Below are 15,939 nucleotides of genomic sequence, written 5' to 3'. Positions count from 1 at the left end.
CAGACGTTACTGCGCCGTCCAACAGGGCAAGGTCTCGGCTAGTCGTCCCTACTGAGACTGCCCGGGGGTCCAGCCCGCCTCCCCGACTCAGACAGACCCGGGCTCAGCCTCCTCCAGGCTTCCTTCGACTGTCCGCGTGGGTGGGGGGAGAAGGCCCCTGCCGGCCGCCGCCGCGGCCGCTGCTAACGAGGCTCTGCGCCTGTGCCGCCCGTCGCCTTCTGGGTAATCTCGGGGAGCGAGAGGAGGCAAATCGAGGTGAGGCTAGAGCGTCCTCCCCAACTCGTATGCTCGGCGGTCCTGGCGGCTAGAGCGCCCTCCTCAGAGCTTATGCTCGGCGGTTCTGGCGGCTAGAGCGTCCTCCCCAGCGCGTACGCTCGGCGGTCCTGGCGGCTAGAGCGTCCCGCCTGCTGGGAGCCGCGTGTGACCTTCTCGCTTGAGGAGCGATGCTGCAGGCGGCCGCAAGCCTCCTCTGGGGGCCGTGTCTCGGGCTTAGAGCCGCTGCACTCCGCCTCGCCAGGTACCGCGGGCCGTCGAGGGTCGGGCAGGTGGGCAGGGTAGGGCACTCGGCCGGGCACTGAGGGTGCAGGTCGGGGCGGCGTCTGCGGGCGAGGAGCCACCCCCCGACTCGACGAGTCCCTACGGGGTTCCCCGCCTCACGATCCCCTAAGTGCGCGAGGCGTTAGTAGTTCCGGGTGGCCACGGGTGACCTTGGACCGGTCCCTGCTTTTCTCCGAGCCTTAGTTTCCCCGGTAGCACAGTGACGTGGTAGGACTCCCATGAGTGGATTTGGCGTTCTATCGCCAGGGACCCCAGGTTCTGAAAGGCTTTGTGCCGTAAAATGCATTCAAGTGATTGCCTTGTCTCCATGCGTTGGTGGTTCATCCACGCCGGAAACAACGTGGGTAGCGTGTCTGTAAACAGTTATGTGGGTTTCTAAGGCCCTTTGAAGGACATAAAGTAGCTGAGAAGTCCCTTTGTTATCCACGTGGACCCCGGAGCCTGAGAACCTGAGTTGGGACCAAGAAGCTAGATCTTCTGAGCTCATGGCACCTACCTGCCTGGCGTGTGTCACCTGCCAGTGCCAGGCTGACAGCTCTGTTTGAATGGGGGTTAGGCAACAGGTACCTCATGTGTGCGCCGTGCGGCTGATGAGATGCAGCAGCCATCGGAGGGGGGAGGCCCTCGCTGGTGCCCCCCTGGATAATGCCCCCAAGGAGTACCCCCCCAAGATCCAGCAGCTGGTCCAGGACATTGCCAGCCTCACGCTGCTGGAGATCTCAGACCTCAACGAGCTCCTGAAGGTATCGTGGCTCAGGCTGGGCAGGGAGGTCTGGGGCCCCTTCCTGGGGTATTTGGGAGTTTGCTAAATTGTCCAAAGGGTGCTCTGTGAATGCAAGGATCTTGCCAGGCGTGTCCCTCAGCGTGTCTGGGTGTGATGGCCAGCTCCTGAAACTGCCCTTCTCTGTCCCTGCAGAAAACATTGAAGATCCAGGATGTTGGGTTCATGCCGATGGGTGGCGTGGTGCCTGGTGCTGCCCCTGCCACAGCTGCCCCCGAGGTGAGATCAGGCCGGGGCCCTGTGCACAAAGAGGTGTTTCTCTTGTGTTCAGCTGTCATCTTGCCTCACCTCACATAGCCAGGTTTTTCTCCTCATCCCTCATCTGGGTCTTGCATCAACCAAATACACCCTGTGGGTCTGTATGTGCTTTCTTGCTGTGGGCGCCCCTGCAGCCTCCCTGGGACCTCCTCCCTGCCAAGGATGTGCAGGTCCCTGCCCACATAAAGATCACATTTCTAGTGGAGGGGAACAGCCAAAGGAGAGAAAACAAGAAAAAAAGAAACTATCAAACAGAATGGGGAAAAGAATAAGGAAGACGCTTAAGGGAGGAGGAGGGTTACAGTTTCAAGGAAGGCTGCAAGAGGAGGTGACTCTGAGGGAAAACTTGAGGAATTGAGGCAAGGCAGAGGGATGGCAGGCATGTGGGCCATGGAGCATGTTGGTCTGGAGCAGAGAGTGCAGGAGGTGCGGGGCAGCTCCATCCTCTGGGTGGCTGGGGCAAGTTTGGGTCTCTTTGCGGAAAACAGAAGACTTGAATCCACAAGCTAATTTTGGGTTTGGTTTGGTTTGGGTTTTTTGCAATTTTTGTTATAAAAAAATCTCAAACTTTATCCACAAGGAGAATTAATAACACAGTTTTCTGTATATCCACCTCCTAGTCTTAATAATTATAAATGTTCTGCCATATTTGCTTCACCTGTTCCTTGAAACCTGGTGATTTCTGATCTGTTGCACTTCGTGTGCCCCAGCATCCATCTCTGAAAGCACGGGTGATTCCTTACGTTGCCGTGAGCTGTTTGCACAACAGATGCAAAGAGCAGGGTTTCCTATCTCAGCACCTTCAAGTTTTTGCTATTATTAGGTTGGCCAAAAAGTTCACTTGGGTTTTTCTGTAAGCTGTTATGGAAACACCTGAACGAGTTTTTTGGCCAACTGAATGGTTCCAGACTTTCTTTAAAACAGTCGATTTACTCAAATCCAAACAAGGTCTGTGTGTTGCATTCGGTTGTTGGCCTCTTAAATCTTGGTCGCTGCCCTCAACCCCCTTCCCCCAGCCATCACCTACTGAGGAAACCAGGTCAGGGGTCCTGTGGAGCGTCCCATGTCCTAGATGTGTCTGATGGTTCCACCAGCATCGTCCACACTCCTCCTCACACCGTGACCTGGAAGGTGGCTTTACAGTCTGAACACTTGGGGCACAAGGAGAGAGAGAATTACTGTGTAACTTGTTGTCTAAACTCGAGCGCTTTTAAGAATAAAGGAGGTGCTGCTAATAATTAGGCAGCAGACCCAAACCAGGACTGCCCCAGGCTGTTGGGCCACGTGGTCCCTGCTCTGGGGATGCTGCAGTCTTCACTTGTGATGGCAGGAGCTCTGTCACGCCCGGTCGTCCCGTTGCTGGTCACTTGGTGGAGCTGAAGCTGGTTGTACATTTGTCATCAGTATGTGTAACCTTGGGCTTGGCTGATGATTGCACCAGGACTGCTTTCTGTAGCGTTATTTTATCTGCAAAGCACTTTTGGTGTTATTCTTCCTTGTTTCCTAAATTATAATTTTTTAAAGGACAAGAAAACGAGAGTGCTGGGTGGTGAGGGCAGAAGGCAGTTTCAGAGCAGCCTGGAGAGATGGAGTGGAGCGGGTGAGGGAGGGAGAGCACCTAGCTGGGCAGCCTGGGCCCGCCTAGCCCGCTGTGGCCTCCACTGAAATCGTAGGCTTTGCCAGGTGGCTGGCCTGGGCCTTGCCTTTGGGCTTACAGGACAGGGCCCCGGAGTGAATCTGCTTGCTTCACCCTGTCCGTTCTGACCTTGCTGCCCACTTTCTCCTTCCCTCCCCTAGGCAGCAGAAGAAGACATCCCCAAACAAAAAGAACGGACGCATTTCACCGTCCGCCTGACAGAGGCCAACCCTGTGGACAAGGTGAAGCTGATCAAGGAAATCAAGAACTACGTCCAGGGCATCAACCTCGTCCAGGTGAGGCTCTGTGCACCGCACAGCCCTCTCCCACCATCACTGGCAGCTCTCAGGCCCACGCAGGCCCAGGCCGCATTCTGACTTTGCTCTCTGGCAGGCAAAGAAGCTGGTGGAATCCCTGCCTCAGGAAATCAAAGCCAATGTGGCCAAGGCTGAGGCCGAGAAGATCAAGGCGGCCCTGGAGGCAGTGGGCGGCACCGTGGTCCTGGAGTAGCCGCCCAGAGGACTGTGGACAGGGGTCCAGGGCCCCAAGTCGGGCTCTACCTGCTCCGTGCCCAGCACCCAGGCTCAGCGGATGGAGCAGCCTCAGAGCAGAACTGGGCACCCGCACCACGTGGCCAACTCCGTCCTGGGACAGACGGATGGACCTGCTGAGATGGGGAGGGAGGGACAGCCACTGCCTGTGCAGCCCCAGGGAGGACTCTAGAACCTACCAGGAGTGTACTCACCCCTCTGTGGCCGCTGGGAAAAATGCATCGTCCAGGCCATGTGTGCAGAGTTGTTTGTCGGGTGGGCACCACATGCAAGGGGCTGTCTTCTGAGACCCCACCGCAGGCAGTGGCCCAGAGGCAGCCCAGCGGGCTCTGGGTGTCACCCATCCTGCTTACGGGGGCCACAGCTGCTGTGTGGCTGGTACCATATCTTCACCTGGGAGCTGGTGTGGGCACCTGTGGAACTCCTTGCCCTTAAATATTGGTGGTCTTCAACAGCACATGCAGCCCCTGGTCTGGGTAGGTGGGAGTGGGGTGTATCATAGATGGGCACAGCAGCCCTGTGAGAGGCTGCCCAGCAGGCAGGAGGGTGTGCTTTGCAACCCTGCAGCAGTTGGGATGTCAGCTGCTCCCTTAGAGGAGGCTCAGTGAGCTGTGTCATGGAGCCAGGGGTGAGGTGAGGGAGGTGGCCTGGTGCCAGCGTGGAGCTTACAGATGGCGGTGGCTGCCCGAGCTTGCAGGCCCTGCCTAGAGCCCTCTTTCTCCAAGGACCCTTGGCCTCCTTCTCTTGGGGAATCGCCATCTCAGCAGAGCCTGGGAGGGGGTGGTGGATTCCTTCCTCACTGGCCCGTGGCAGGAGGCCCCTGGGGCTTTGGGCAGAGCGGGAGGGCAGGCGGCTGCAGGGTTTTTTTGAGTGTCTGCTGTGGGGAGGCACATAGTTCCTGTGACCCATGGGGGCCCACCCTCTCTGGCTTGGGTGTCCAGGTCCCACCTGGAGCCCCCTCTCTTGGCTCTGCAGGACCAGAAGGTTCACTGCATCTGGGAATGCCACCCTCTGTGTGGGATGGGTCAGGATAGGCCCCGGGAGCTGCCAGGCTCCCGGGTGGGTGTGCCCTGTGTCCCCCACACCACCTAGGTGTCCTCCCCAAGGACATGCTCCCTGCTGGCCCTCATGGTAGGAAGGGTCTGAGGAGCAGGGAGGCAGCCCCCTGACCAGAGCCCCACTGGCCAAGCCTGTGGCCTGTGAGGTTAATGACTGGCTAGCAGCAGATCCCTGCGTGTGCCTTTTAGCAGAGGGGACTGTCAGCTACCTGGCGTGGGGTGTGGCCTGTTGACCCTGCTGCCTTTTTCTAGGGGCAGGGAGTGGTCCTGGCTCAGGGACACCCCCCAGTCCAGGCCTGTGTGGTCACAGCACCCCCTGCCGCTGACCTGGAAAGGCTGCGTGTGCTTGGAGCCCCTCCGTCTTTCCAGGGCAGCTGGGGTAACGGCTGGGGCTCCCCTCGCCCCAGTCCTCAAGGATGGGGTCCTCTGTTCCATGCTGGCCTTGCTGGGGGTGGCTGCACCTCAGGGACTTCTCCCACCTTGCTTATGACAGATGGGATGCTGCCATGGTGCTCCCACCTCTCTTCAGAGTCCTACCTGAAGGCGCTGTGAAGATCCTGGGCCTTCCCTTCCCAGACCGCTCCCTGTCCCAGGCCTCCTGTCGGGGGTCCTGGCCCCTCCAGCTCCCCCTGATCTGCTCCAGCCTGTAGATGGCCCTAAAGTGTCTCAGACCTGGAAATCGGTGGAGTGTGCTGCTAGGGATTGCCCTGGGTCCTTGGAGCCCACTTGGCCCTTAGGCTTGGCTTTGGGAGGTGGGTCTTCTGGACGTCCTGAGTTGCCCTGCTGGTACCCACGCAAGACCCTTAAAAGATCTCTTCGGAGCCTGGTAGGAATTGGCTTTCGTCCAGGCTCATGAAATGGTCATAGAAGACACAGCAGTGGGAGATCCCAAGCTGACTCACCCCCATAGACACGCCCACCCCAGCCCCCTCCCTACCAATTCCAGGGACCCTGGCGTCTGCCAGGCCACCCACTTGGCTCCTTCCTCCCTGCCCAGGCACCAAGAGGAAATGTGTAAATGCCACAGCACAGACACCAGATCCCTGTCCGTAAGCCCTTGCCCTGCCTCCCCATCACCCTCTCAGACTTATGCACAAATCTATAGAATCCATTTGAGAATTTGGGATCTTTCTGAGTACCTTGACTTATAGTTTGCAAAATCCACTTTTTTCTACAAAGGGTGCGCCAGTCTTGGGGAAATTCCCATTTTCCAGGATTCCTCCCACATTTCCGAGTGCCTGTTCAGCATAGCACTACCCCTAGCCCCACCCCGGGCTCCTGGTCATTTCTGGGCTGGAAATCTCTGCAGCCAGCTGTTCAAGTTCCCAGTTGATGACAGGGGTCAGAGGCCCCCTGGGGTTCTGGAAGACACAGTTCCCTTAGTCTCCAGGTGGCCGCTTTAGGCAAATAGACAGCAGGGTTTGCTCAGGCACCTTATGCCTCTGACAGAGAATCCCTGGGTGCTCAGAGGCCAGGCTGGACTCGTTATTCATAGGGCAAGGAGTTGTTTCCCCAATGGCTCTCACCCTTCTCCTTTGGTGGAGGCGGCAGTGGCCAAGCTGGGACAGCAGTACATAGGTCCTTGACTAGTACAGGGGTTTCTGGCTCTGCCACCCCTGAGATCCATGGGGCCCCGCCCAAAAGCGGTCATAGGGTCTCGGATTTCCGTGCCTGGCAGGGACGCCTTTGGGCTAGGAGCACACCTGCACTTCCGGTTTGCTGGGACGTGTGCGTCTCCTGCTGGGGCCAGGCCGGGGCAGGCAGTTTGCTGATTGCTGCCTCCCAGAGCCTGCGCCCCCACGCCCAGAACCCCTCTCCTAGGCCACCTCAGGGTGGTTGCCTGGGGCTGGTCAGAGCAGGCCTAAAGGCTGGACTTGGCTGGAGTTCCGGGAGGGGTGGGTGGGCTGGGCGGCTAGTCTCTCCGAATTGCCTTTGTCCCTAGTTTCCGTGTAATCTTCAGGTTGGTCCCAAGGAGGTTTCCCGCTGCCTCTAGCAGCTGTACGCGTCCCGGGGCCTGCGCCCCGAGGGTGGGACACTGGGTGCAAGTTCCGGGCCGCGGCGGGGGCGGGGCACTTGCGGGAGGCAGGCCTCTAAGAGGGGTGGGGGCTGGCAGAGCGTCCAGGCCACTCGGGCCGTGACCTTCGCAGACGTGCCCTAGGCGCCGGGGCGGCCCCGCGGGCTGGCCGGCGCAGCGTAAGGGAGGACGCAGGTCCCTGGAGGGAGTGAGGGAGGTCCACCCGGCAGGCTCCCGGCGGTCTGCGCGGCCGGGCCCGTGGGGGACCCCGAAGCGGCTCGGTGGGGCCCGCCCGGCTGGCCTGCCGGGCCGCAGCCGCTTTAAGGCGCGGGACCCGCCTCCGGGCTCGGGGCGGGGTCTTACAGGACCCGCCTCTCAGGACCCGCCCCCGGGCCGCGCGGGCGCATTGGCTGTGCGGGGCGCGGGCGGCCGGCAGACCTTTGAACGCGCGGCGGGCGGCGGGCGGCGGGCGGCGGGCGGCGGGCGGCGGGCGGCGGGCGGCGGGCGGCGGGCGGCGGGGATCCGGCCGGGGCGGGCCGGACCCGGGCGGGGCGGGGCCGGGGCGGAGCAGGGGCTGGGGCCGGCCCGGTGTCCGGGCTTAACGGGCCAGGTCGGGGCCGGGCACCTGCGCTCCCCTGCAGCAGCGGCGGCAGCAGCGTCCGGGCCATGGCGACCGAGACGCGCGTGTCGCGCTGGTACTTCGGTGGGCTGGCGTCGTGCGGGGCCGCCTGCTGCACGCACCCGCTGGACCTGCTCAAGGTGAGCGCGGCGGGGGGGCCCATCCGGGAGTCTCTGCGTGGAGCGGGCGGCGGAGGTGCTCCTTGGCCCCGGCTCTGCTACCTGTGTGACCTTGGTCTGGTCCCTTGATCTCTCTGAGCCACTTTCCCCGCACTTTTGAGGACACTCGGCTGACACGTTGAGGAGGTGGTTCTCCGAGCTCAGCCGTCGGCACCCCGGCAGGACCACGCGCCACCTCTGCCTAGTGGGTGCCCAGCACACACACAGGGAGACGGAGGAGAGGTGTGGCCGGCACCCCAGCTTTGGGCTGCTTCTTCCTGGGAGGGGGTGGCCTGGGCACCTGGAAACCATGATCCCAGGCTCGCATGCAGGCCCTGCCCAATGAGAGTGATCGTTTCTCCCAGCGAGAAGCAGTCACACTCTTTCTGCATTTTTTTTTAATGCTTGTGGGGCAGAATAAGACAGAGCTTCCCTTGTCCCTTGAGGGAGGCCAGTTTTCTGCCCTTTTCTCACCACAAACGACAAAAGAAGGGTGAGAGGCACAAAGCATATTCTGGCCAGTGGGCCCTGGTCCAGGGAACCTGAGCTGTGGTCTTGTGGGGCCTGTTGGCGAGGGCAGCCACCTGGCCACCCCGTTCCTCATCCCCAACCAGAGCACCCTGCACCCCACACTGGCCTCCTGGGAGGGATTGGCACCTGTGTCCTGGGCTGAGCCGGCCATCCCTGAAGCTTCAGCCTGGCCACCAGGAAAGGCAGGATTAGTAGATGTGGGGGTGGGGGTGGGGCTGAAGCTGGTAGCCTTTCCGGCATTTCAGAGACCTGGGAGAGGCCTGTGACGTGGTCTGGCAGAGCAGGGTCAGGTAGGAAGGTGCTTTTTGGTTTGTAGAAAGAGGAACCCCTTCTCGCCCCTGTTTTGTTTTACTTTCTGGGTGCCCAGGCAGGTTCCTTTGCGCCCCCACCCCCCACCCCCGCAGGCCCTGGAGGGTCAGACTCACTGTCTCTCCCCGGAGAGACCCAGCCTGGACACAGCCTTCAGGGACTCTTGGAGCCCTCCCTGACCCCAGGCCAGCCTAGAGTCGCTTGTCCCTTGTCCAAGGCTCCTGTGGGCGTCACTGCCCTTTGCCCCACCCCCTAGGTGCTGTTTTGCTGCAGAGCCCTTGGGGTGGGGGTGGAGGTCTGGGCGGCAGGCAGCCACAGGAATGTGGCCGCCCTCTGGCCAGTGGAGCACGTGGCCCTGTGCTGGGGTGCAGCGGACAGCGCAGGCAGCCATGGAGGCCTCCAGCAGGGGAAGCCCTAGCCAAGGTTTTTACTTTTCTCGGCGTTTTCTTTGGAGATAGTATCTTAAAGCTTCTTGATGTCTCCCTTTGCTCCACGTCTTGGCTGAACCCTCACAGTGGCTTCTCACCTGCACAGGGGGGTGCTGTGTGGCCACCCTGCCCCCAGGCCCATGGCCCTCTTTTCCCTGGTTCACAGCACACTGAGAGAAACTTAGGCAGCAGAGTCAGTAACTTGCCCCAGCGGATCCAGCCAGGACATGACTGGGCCGGAGAGAATGGTGCAGGGATGGACTCCAAGGCGCCCTTACCCCTATGTGCCCCTCAGATTCCCACCTGCCTCTTCCAAGTCTTCTTGAGGTCGTCTCTGAGTCCCCTAACTGTGTCCTTCTCTAGAGGCGGGTTTGGCTGCAAAGTGGGGCTCTGGAGTCACCCAGGGTCCTCATCTAAAGGATGGGGCTGATCACTCTGCCCCAAGGCAGGTGGAATTGGGCTCACCTGTCGGCTGGTATTGTCTCTTTTGAGACGATGGTGTAGAACAGAGGTTGTGCTGGGCGAGGACACAGACTCCCGGCTCCACTACCAAGCTGGTGCCCTCAGGAGGCCTCAGTTTCCTGTCTCTAAATGCAGGTGCTGGTAGCCCTTGGCCCACAGGCTCAGCACGTTAAGGTGGAAGATTGTGGGGAAGGGCTCAGAACGGAGCTGGCCCAGGTGGGCTCTAGGTGGGCAGGGTTCTGAGCGGGCGAGGCCCCCTTTCCCCACAGGTGCACCTGCAGACGCAGCAGGAGGTGAAGCTGCGCATGACGGGCATGGCGCTGCAGGTGGTGCGCTCCGACGGCGTCCTGGCGCTCTACAACGGGCTGAGCGCCTCCCTGTGTAGACAGGTACCTCTGGGGGGCTCCCCACCTCCCGGGGTCGTGGGTGGGTGGGACTCACGGCCAGGGGTCCCTTAGGGCTTGATCCCAGAGCCCACACTCAGCCCAAGGAGGCAGAGGGGTTGCTGGCCTCCCCCAGGCCAGTCGCGCCTCCTGCCCACTCTGGGGCCCTGTGGGCGTGGAAGCTACTTTCTCCTTTTCCAGGCTGCCTTTAAGGAAGGAACCACAGGGCCCAGGGAGCCAGCAGCCGCCAGGGTGGGCACAGGGCATGGTGGTGTGGGTTGTGCTTCTGCCTTGGACAGGATCGGCCCTGCTCTCACAGCCAGCCTGAAACTTCCACCTAAAGATGGGGAAACAGGCTGGCAGGAGCAAAGCAGGGGAAGAGGAGCGTGCGGGGCCTGGACTCAGCCAGCCCTGGGTTTGTGAATTGGCTTAGCTGCTTGTGGCCTCCGGAAGGCCCCTGGGTGTCCCTGTGTCCACGTGGGGACGACCATGCACCGGAGGGCCGGGGATGGGGGTTGCCCAGCACTGTCTCTCCACCCGCACTCTCTGAGCTGGGCCCCTTCTCCCCAGATGACCTACTCCCTGACACGGTTTGCCATCTATGAGACCGTGCGGGACCAGGTGACCAAGGGCAGCGAGGGCCCCCTGCCCTTCTATAAGAAGGTGCTGCTGGGCTCCATCAGCGGTAAGCAGCCGGGGGGCGGGGGGCGGGGGGGCAGGTGGGGCGGGGGGTATTGCCCGTGGTCATGTGTTGGATATCATGCCAGGTTGCATCGGTGGCTTCGTGGGGACCCCTGCGGACATGGTCAACGTCAGGTCAGCGTGGTCCTTGAGGCCGGGGTCTTGCTGTCCCCTGGCGGGGCCGGGCTCACTGGCTGGGGTCTCAGTGTGTTCAGCCTGGAACAAGCCGCTCCAGCCTCGGGGTCCAGGGCGGTGGGGGGAGCACTGAGGCTGTGGTGTGACAGCCCCAAGCGGGGCCAGCTGTTCACTGCCAGGGGGAGCCCCTGACACCCCCTGGGGTCGGTGGGATGTCTGGCTGTGCCACCCCGAACCCTCTGCTTGTTTCAGGATGCAGAATGACATGAAGCTGCCCCAGAATCAGCGCCGAAAGTGAGTAGCACAATGTGCCCAGCACTTTCAGGGAGGGGGCCGAGAAGACCCCCCCACCCCGAGCAGCTCTGCTGGGACCCAGTGGGGACGCCAGCAGGCCACCACACCTGTGGGGTCCTGTGGAGCAGGCTGGGTGGCTGATGGCTTTTGGAAACATACATTGCGTGTGTCTGTTCTGGAATCCTGAGGGGACTTCCAGGACCTCTGGGTTCTTCCCCTGTGGGAGGACCCAGGGGTTTGGGGCTGGACTGGGCGATGGGCAGGGGCTGGTCAGTCTCTGCTTCCTCTCGCCCCTGTGCATGTTGGCATGGAGGGTGGTGTAGAAGTTAAAGTGACTTTAGTCTTCAGAAGGGTTTGGCAGCTGGGTGGTTGTTTTCATGATAAAAACACCATCTTGGGTGAAATCTAAGACAGTGTGGACTCTGAGGCCCTGTTTATGGACTGATGCTGTGGTTAAACCCCGGGCATTGGCATCAGGCAGTTGAGGGAGAAACGTGGCTTCAGGTGTTCCCATTGTCCACTCTTTGACTGGAGCATAGGCCCTGGGGAAGGAGGAATGAGTGAGCAGGTGGGAAGGGGGCCCACCTGGGTGTCCCATCCTCCCACCCTTAGTCATGGCCTGCAGACAGGACCAGCCTCACAGCTGGCAGCCCCCTAGGGGGAGTGTTTTTCTGTGGAACTCGGGGGATCTTCAGGCCCTGGGGTCCCCTGAGCAGGGAGACAGCTCTGAGCTGTCAGAAAAGGCCATTGTCCTCTGGCTCCTGTGACACTTTGAGTTCCTCCTGGCCTGTGATGGGTGCATGGCTCTTCATGGTAAGGACCTTCCCGTGGGAGCCAGTGGTCAGGGAGAGCCTCACACGGGCCCACTCTGTCCCCCGGCAGCTACGCCCATGCCCTGGACGGCCTGTACCGCGTGGCCCGAGAAGGTAAGAGGGGAGGTCCTTTGCGTGGTGGGGGCCTGGGGCAGCCTGCAGCTGGGACCCAGGAGTGGGCCTGGGGGGCGCATTCTTAAGGACGTGGGGGGAGGCCGCAGGGGTTTGGGATGGGCACCCAACCTCTCCCCTTCCCCCGACAGAGGGTCTGAAGAAGCTGTTCTCAGGCGCAACCATGGCATCCAGTCGAGGGATGTTGGTCACTGTGGGCCAGGTGGGGCTTCCGCTGGGGGTGGGACTCAGGCAGCATCTGGGGGCCCTGGCCTCAGCCCTCTGCGAGGTCACAGAGGAAGGCAGGGGGCATGAACACGCATGGGTGGGTGGGGGAGGGAATGGGCTCAGGCAGGCCTGGGCCTTGCTGTCTGCCTGGGTGTGGTGACGGTAGATGACTCACCGAGCGGGGACTTGGCCAGTCCAGCTGGCGTAGTGGGTCCCGTCTGCTTTCCCCCAAGCTGGGGGCTGTCCCTCCGGCCCTGACCACCCCTGCCCCCCAACAGCTGTCCTGCTATGACCAAGCCAAGCAGCTCGTCCTCAGCACGGGGTACTTGTCTGACAGCATCTTCACTCACTTTATTGCTAGCTTCATTGCGGTGAGTGGCCGGGGTGCGGTGGGGGGTGGGGGTGCCCTGACCAGCCTTGGGAGCTGAGGGTGCCTGGGATGAGCGTGGGCTCAGAACGGCAGGAGGCTTTGGTGAGTCTGGTAGCTGCCCCTCCCAGGCCGCAGGAGTGGGCACCGGGGATCCCTCACAACCCAGGCCGGGACTGTTCCTGTTGTCCCCCACGGCCCTGGGGACACCTCCCGGGGGTCCGGGACGGGCCTGTTGGCAGGGTGGGGAGGGGTGCCCACCTGCCCTGCCTGGCAGACCCGTAGGTGACGACCTGCCCTGCAGGGTGGATGTGCCACGTTCCTGTGCCAGCCCCTGGACGTGCTGAAGACCCGGCTGATGAACGCCAAGGGCGAGTATCGGGTGAGTGGGGGCCCTGCCCTGCGGCTGCCAGGTGAGCCTGTGTCCCTGTGCCAGGGTGTGGATGAGGCTGTGCTCCTCCACCCGTGACCGTGGCCCTCCCGGTTGCCATCAGGCCTGCCGCAGCCTGGGCCCTGTGTGTGGTTCGCGGTGCAGGTCGGCAGGCCCAGTGCCCGGGGCCAAGCACCTGTCCGGGGCTCCCTCTGTCACGCACGGTGTCTTCTGTGTCTTTACGGCAGCTGCTGAAGCACCGTGGGTGCCTGGCGGGTCAGCCTGGCCCTGGGCGTCCGCTCAGGTTCTCGTTTTGCCTGGTTAGCGGGCAGAGCAGCCCTTGACCCCACCTCCTGTGTTTACCTTTGAACTTCCAGGCCACTTTGCACACTCATGCCCACCATCAGTGAGCAGCTACCAGCACTGGCAGCGGGGGTGGGGGTTCGTGCCTTTCAAGAAGCAGCTTTCCATCTTACTGCGTTATCGTTTGCATTTTTTGCAGGGTGTTCTGCACTGCGCCATGGAGACAGCGAAGCTTGGGCCACTGGCCTTTTATAAGGTTACGCAGGGGCGGGGCCGGGGGGCGGGGCCCCGGGGTCCCCCTCCGGGGCTCTCTTCACATCCTTCCTGCTTTCCCCCTCAGGGCCTCGTGCCTGCTGGCATCCGCCTCATGCCGCACACCGTGCTCACTTTTGTTTTTCTGGAGCAGCTTCGCAAACACTTTGGCATCAAAGTGCCGTCCTGATGTGGCCGTGTGGGAGCAGCTGGGTTACACCCAGCCGCCTGCACCCGTTTCTTCCAGTGTCCTGGGGGGGTTGGCCGTGAAGCGCTGCCCTGAGCCTAGCACCTGCCTGCCGTGCTCCGGCCCCCTCCTCCCTGGCCCAGGACCCCCGCCCCAGCCTGCCTGGCCGGCCTAATGACCGCCGTCCCCTCCCTAGCGGCTGGCCTCACCTCCCGCCGCCCACCCCAGGCTCTCCCCACCTGGTGTCCAGCGGCCTCCCCTGCACATCAGTGACTCCCTCGGAGGGAGGTGTCTAGGCCCCTGGTTCAGTGTCTTCTCCCCAAGTAGGCAGGTAAGCCTGGAGTTGGGAGGGGCAGGCTGTCCAGGCTTGCTGGGTCTGAGGTCTCCAGCCCCTGAAGGCCCCCAGCACTGTCTTTCAGCAGCTCCTACTGAGGACCTGGGTGGCGGCGTGGGGGCTGTGAACCCCCAGCGTCGCTCACCAAGTGACATGTGCACGTGCACTTTGATCCCAGGAGAGGGACCATAGCTTTTATGATATTCCCAATGGTAGCCATGCCGCCATGGCTGCCAGGCCAGGGCTGAATGAATACCCAGGAGGGAGGGTCTAGGTGTGACCCACGGGGGCCCTGCCTACCCGTCCCGGTCCAGCCCCCCCCACCAGTTACTTTAACAGTTAAGTTTCACCAAAACCGCTCAAGTGCCAGGCGGCGACTGCTGTCTTCAGGGAGTGTGCAGTGTCTCCTCCCAGCTCCCTGGGCAGGAATGGCATGTCCACAGGGGCTCCTGTCTACACACTGGTCACCTGCAAGGTCCCCAGCTGGTCAGCCAAAATGCCACTGCCCAGGTACTGCTGCCACAGCAGCCTGCAGATGGGGCTGGGGGCTGCATCTGTCTGCCTCCCCCTGTCACCTGGACACTGTGCCACCTCACCCCCCCCAGCAAGTGGCCAGCGGCTCCACGTCGCCCTACAGAGATGTTAATAAAGGACGGTGAAATGCTCTCTGGTTTCTGTGCCCAGGCCACTAACCACTGCCTTGCTGTTGGGAGCTGTAAGACCCTCTGCACCCCCCTAAGGAGGGCTCTCATGTTTATGGAGGGGTGGGGCCCAGAGCAGAGGAGAAGCTGCAGCCCTGGCTGGGTACACTGGGGTGGCCTCTGGTCAGAGGGCTGGGGGGAGAGCAGGGCATGCCCTTTGAGGGGCTGGTCAGTGTTGAGGTCCTGAATCCTGGTCACCATGGACCCCACAGGGCTGCCCCTTCCCAGCAAGCACCTGGTGCAACAAGCTCCCTGGGACTGAGAGTTCCCAGCGGGGCTGGCTGGTCTCCCTGGAGGTGCCCCTTGAGTCAGAGTCCTGGGCTTTTGGATGCTGGTCCAGCAAACCCACAAGGGGCTGGGAGACCGTGGTTCTGTGGGCTGCAGACCCTCGGATACGCTGGGGCAGGAGCTGGTGTGAGTACCCCCCTGAGGCCTTTTGATGTCCCAGGTCAGGTGGAAGCTGCTCTGGGGCTCCTGCTGCCCCAGCCAGGGGACTGGACAGATGCCCCGGGCAGTGGGTTCAGATGTCGGTGCCTCTGACACCCTAGCCATGAAACAAGGAGACTTGTGGAGCATTTCAAGCAGATAAAAAGTAGGATTTTAGGTTGTGGTGATGGTTACACAGCTCTGTAACCTGAAAAACCACTCTTATCTCAACAAAGCCAATATTTTAAAAAACAAACTGCACGCACGTGCCCACCCCAGTCTCAGCTGTGAGCTCTTACCAGGCCTGTGTTCTCCACATCCCACAGACCCTTCCCAACCACTGGGTTATTTGGAAGTAAGTCCCAGACATCCTGTTATTTATACGTAAATACTTAAGTCTCTGAAAATGGTCTTTAAACAAATTCTAACATAACTACAATAACTCATTTTACATAAGCAACAAAATGGCCCACGTTACCATCATTAAGTTTCCCGAGTTGCCACATGCATGTCGTTAACAAGTTGGTTTTATTTGCATCAAGCTCAGCTGAGGTCTCCTACTCACATCTGTATCGATGGCATCCCCTCCCGTCCTTTCTCCGTGGGATAAGCCAGGTCCTTGATCCAGTTGCCTCTCCTGTCAGGTTTGGCCCCTTCCTCCGTCTGTGAATTTCCTAAAACGGGCAGATAGATCTGGATTAGGGTCACATTTCTGGGCGACAGTACGGCGTGTAGAGTGCAGTTCCTGCCCTAGCATTTGGGCGCAAAGCAGCCACTGGCCTGGAAACGCACAGAGAGTGCGGGCCAGACTTCCTGGGCCCTGGGTGGGGGGCACCGGGCACCTCATCCCAGGTCTGGCCCGATGCTGCCCCAGCGCCCAGGCTGGAGCCCCGCTGAAGCTGTTGGAACCCAGAGCCCACGCAGTAAAGCAGGAGGGGCACGGGCACGTGACTGTGGTCCTGGGGCAGCCTGCCTCTTCTCTCGGATCCCTG

General features: G+C 61.3%; 2 protein-coding genes across 4 annotated transcripts; both read left to right on the top strand.

The window, feature by feature from the left end:
* The first annotated feature begins 334 nt into the window (after positions 1 to 334).
* MRPL12 (mitochondrial ribosomal protein L12) lies at positions 335 to 4,015 on the top strand. The gene is made up of 5 exons (XM_057715367.1): positions 335 to 517; positions 1,115 to 1,301; positions 1,475 to 1,558; positions 3,395 to 3,529; positions 3,627 to 4,015. The coding sequence occupies exons 1-5, from the start codon at positions 444 to 446 to the stop codon at positions 3,741 to 3,743; spliced, it is 597 nt and encodes a 198-aa protein (XP_057571350.1). The 5' UTR covers positions 335 to 443; the 3' UTR covers positions 3,744 to 4,015.
* A 3,338-nt stretch (positions 4,016 to 7,353) lies between these two features.
* SLC25A10 (solute carrier family 25 member 10) lies at positions 7,354 to 13,622 on the top strand. 3 transcript variants are annotated; one of them, XM_057715858.1, is made up of 11 exons: positions 7,354 to 7,615; positions 9,633 to 9,752; positions 10,317 to 10,431; positions 10,514 to 10,562; positions 10,815 to 10,856; positions 11,739 to 11,782; positions 11,932 to 12,002; positions 12,286 to 12,378; positions 12,660 to 12,756; positions 13,247 to 13,303; positions 13,454 to 13,591. In XM_057715858.1, exons 1-10 carry the CDS (start codon positions 7,523 to 7,525, stop codon positions 13,300 to 13,302), a joined length of 780 nt encoding a protein of 259 aa, XP_057571841.1. In that variant the 5' UTR covers positions 7,354 to 7,522; the 3' UTR covers position 13,303; positions 13,454 to 13,591. The 3 variants fall into 3 exon arrangements, with proteins under 3 accessions (XP_057571841.1, XP_057571840.1, XP_057571838.1); XM_057715857.1 differs by having other exon boundaries at positions 7,356 to 7,615; positions 12,679 to 12,756; positions 13,454 to 13,622; XM_057715855.1 differs by having other exon boundaries at positions 7,358 to 7,615; positions 12,679 to 12,756; positions 13,388 to 13,622.
* The last annotated feature ends 2,317 nt before the right edge of the window (positions 13,623 to 15,939 follow it).

This window comes from Hippopotamus amphibius, chromosome 17 (genome assembly GCF_030028045.1).
Source record: "Hippopotamus amphibius kiboko isolate mHipAmp2 chromosome 17, mHipAmp2.hap2, whole genome shotgun sequence".
In the NCBI taxonomy this organism is placed as follows: Eukaryota; Metazoa; Chordata; class Mammalia; order Artiodactyla; family Hippopotamidae; genus Hippopotamus; species Hippopotamus amphibius.
The sequence above is the reverse complement of the archived record's forward strand: the minus strand, read 5'-3'. Positions and strand labels throughout refer to the sequence as shown.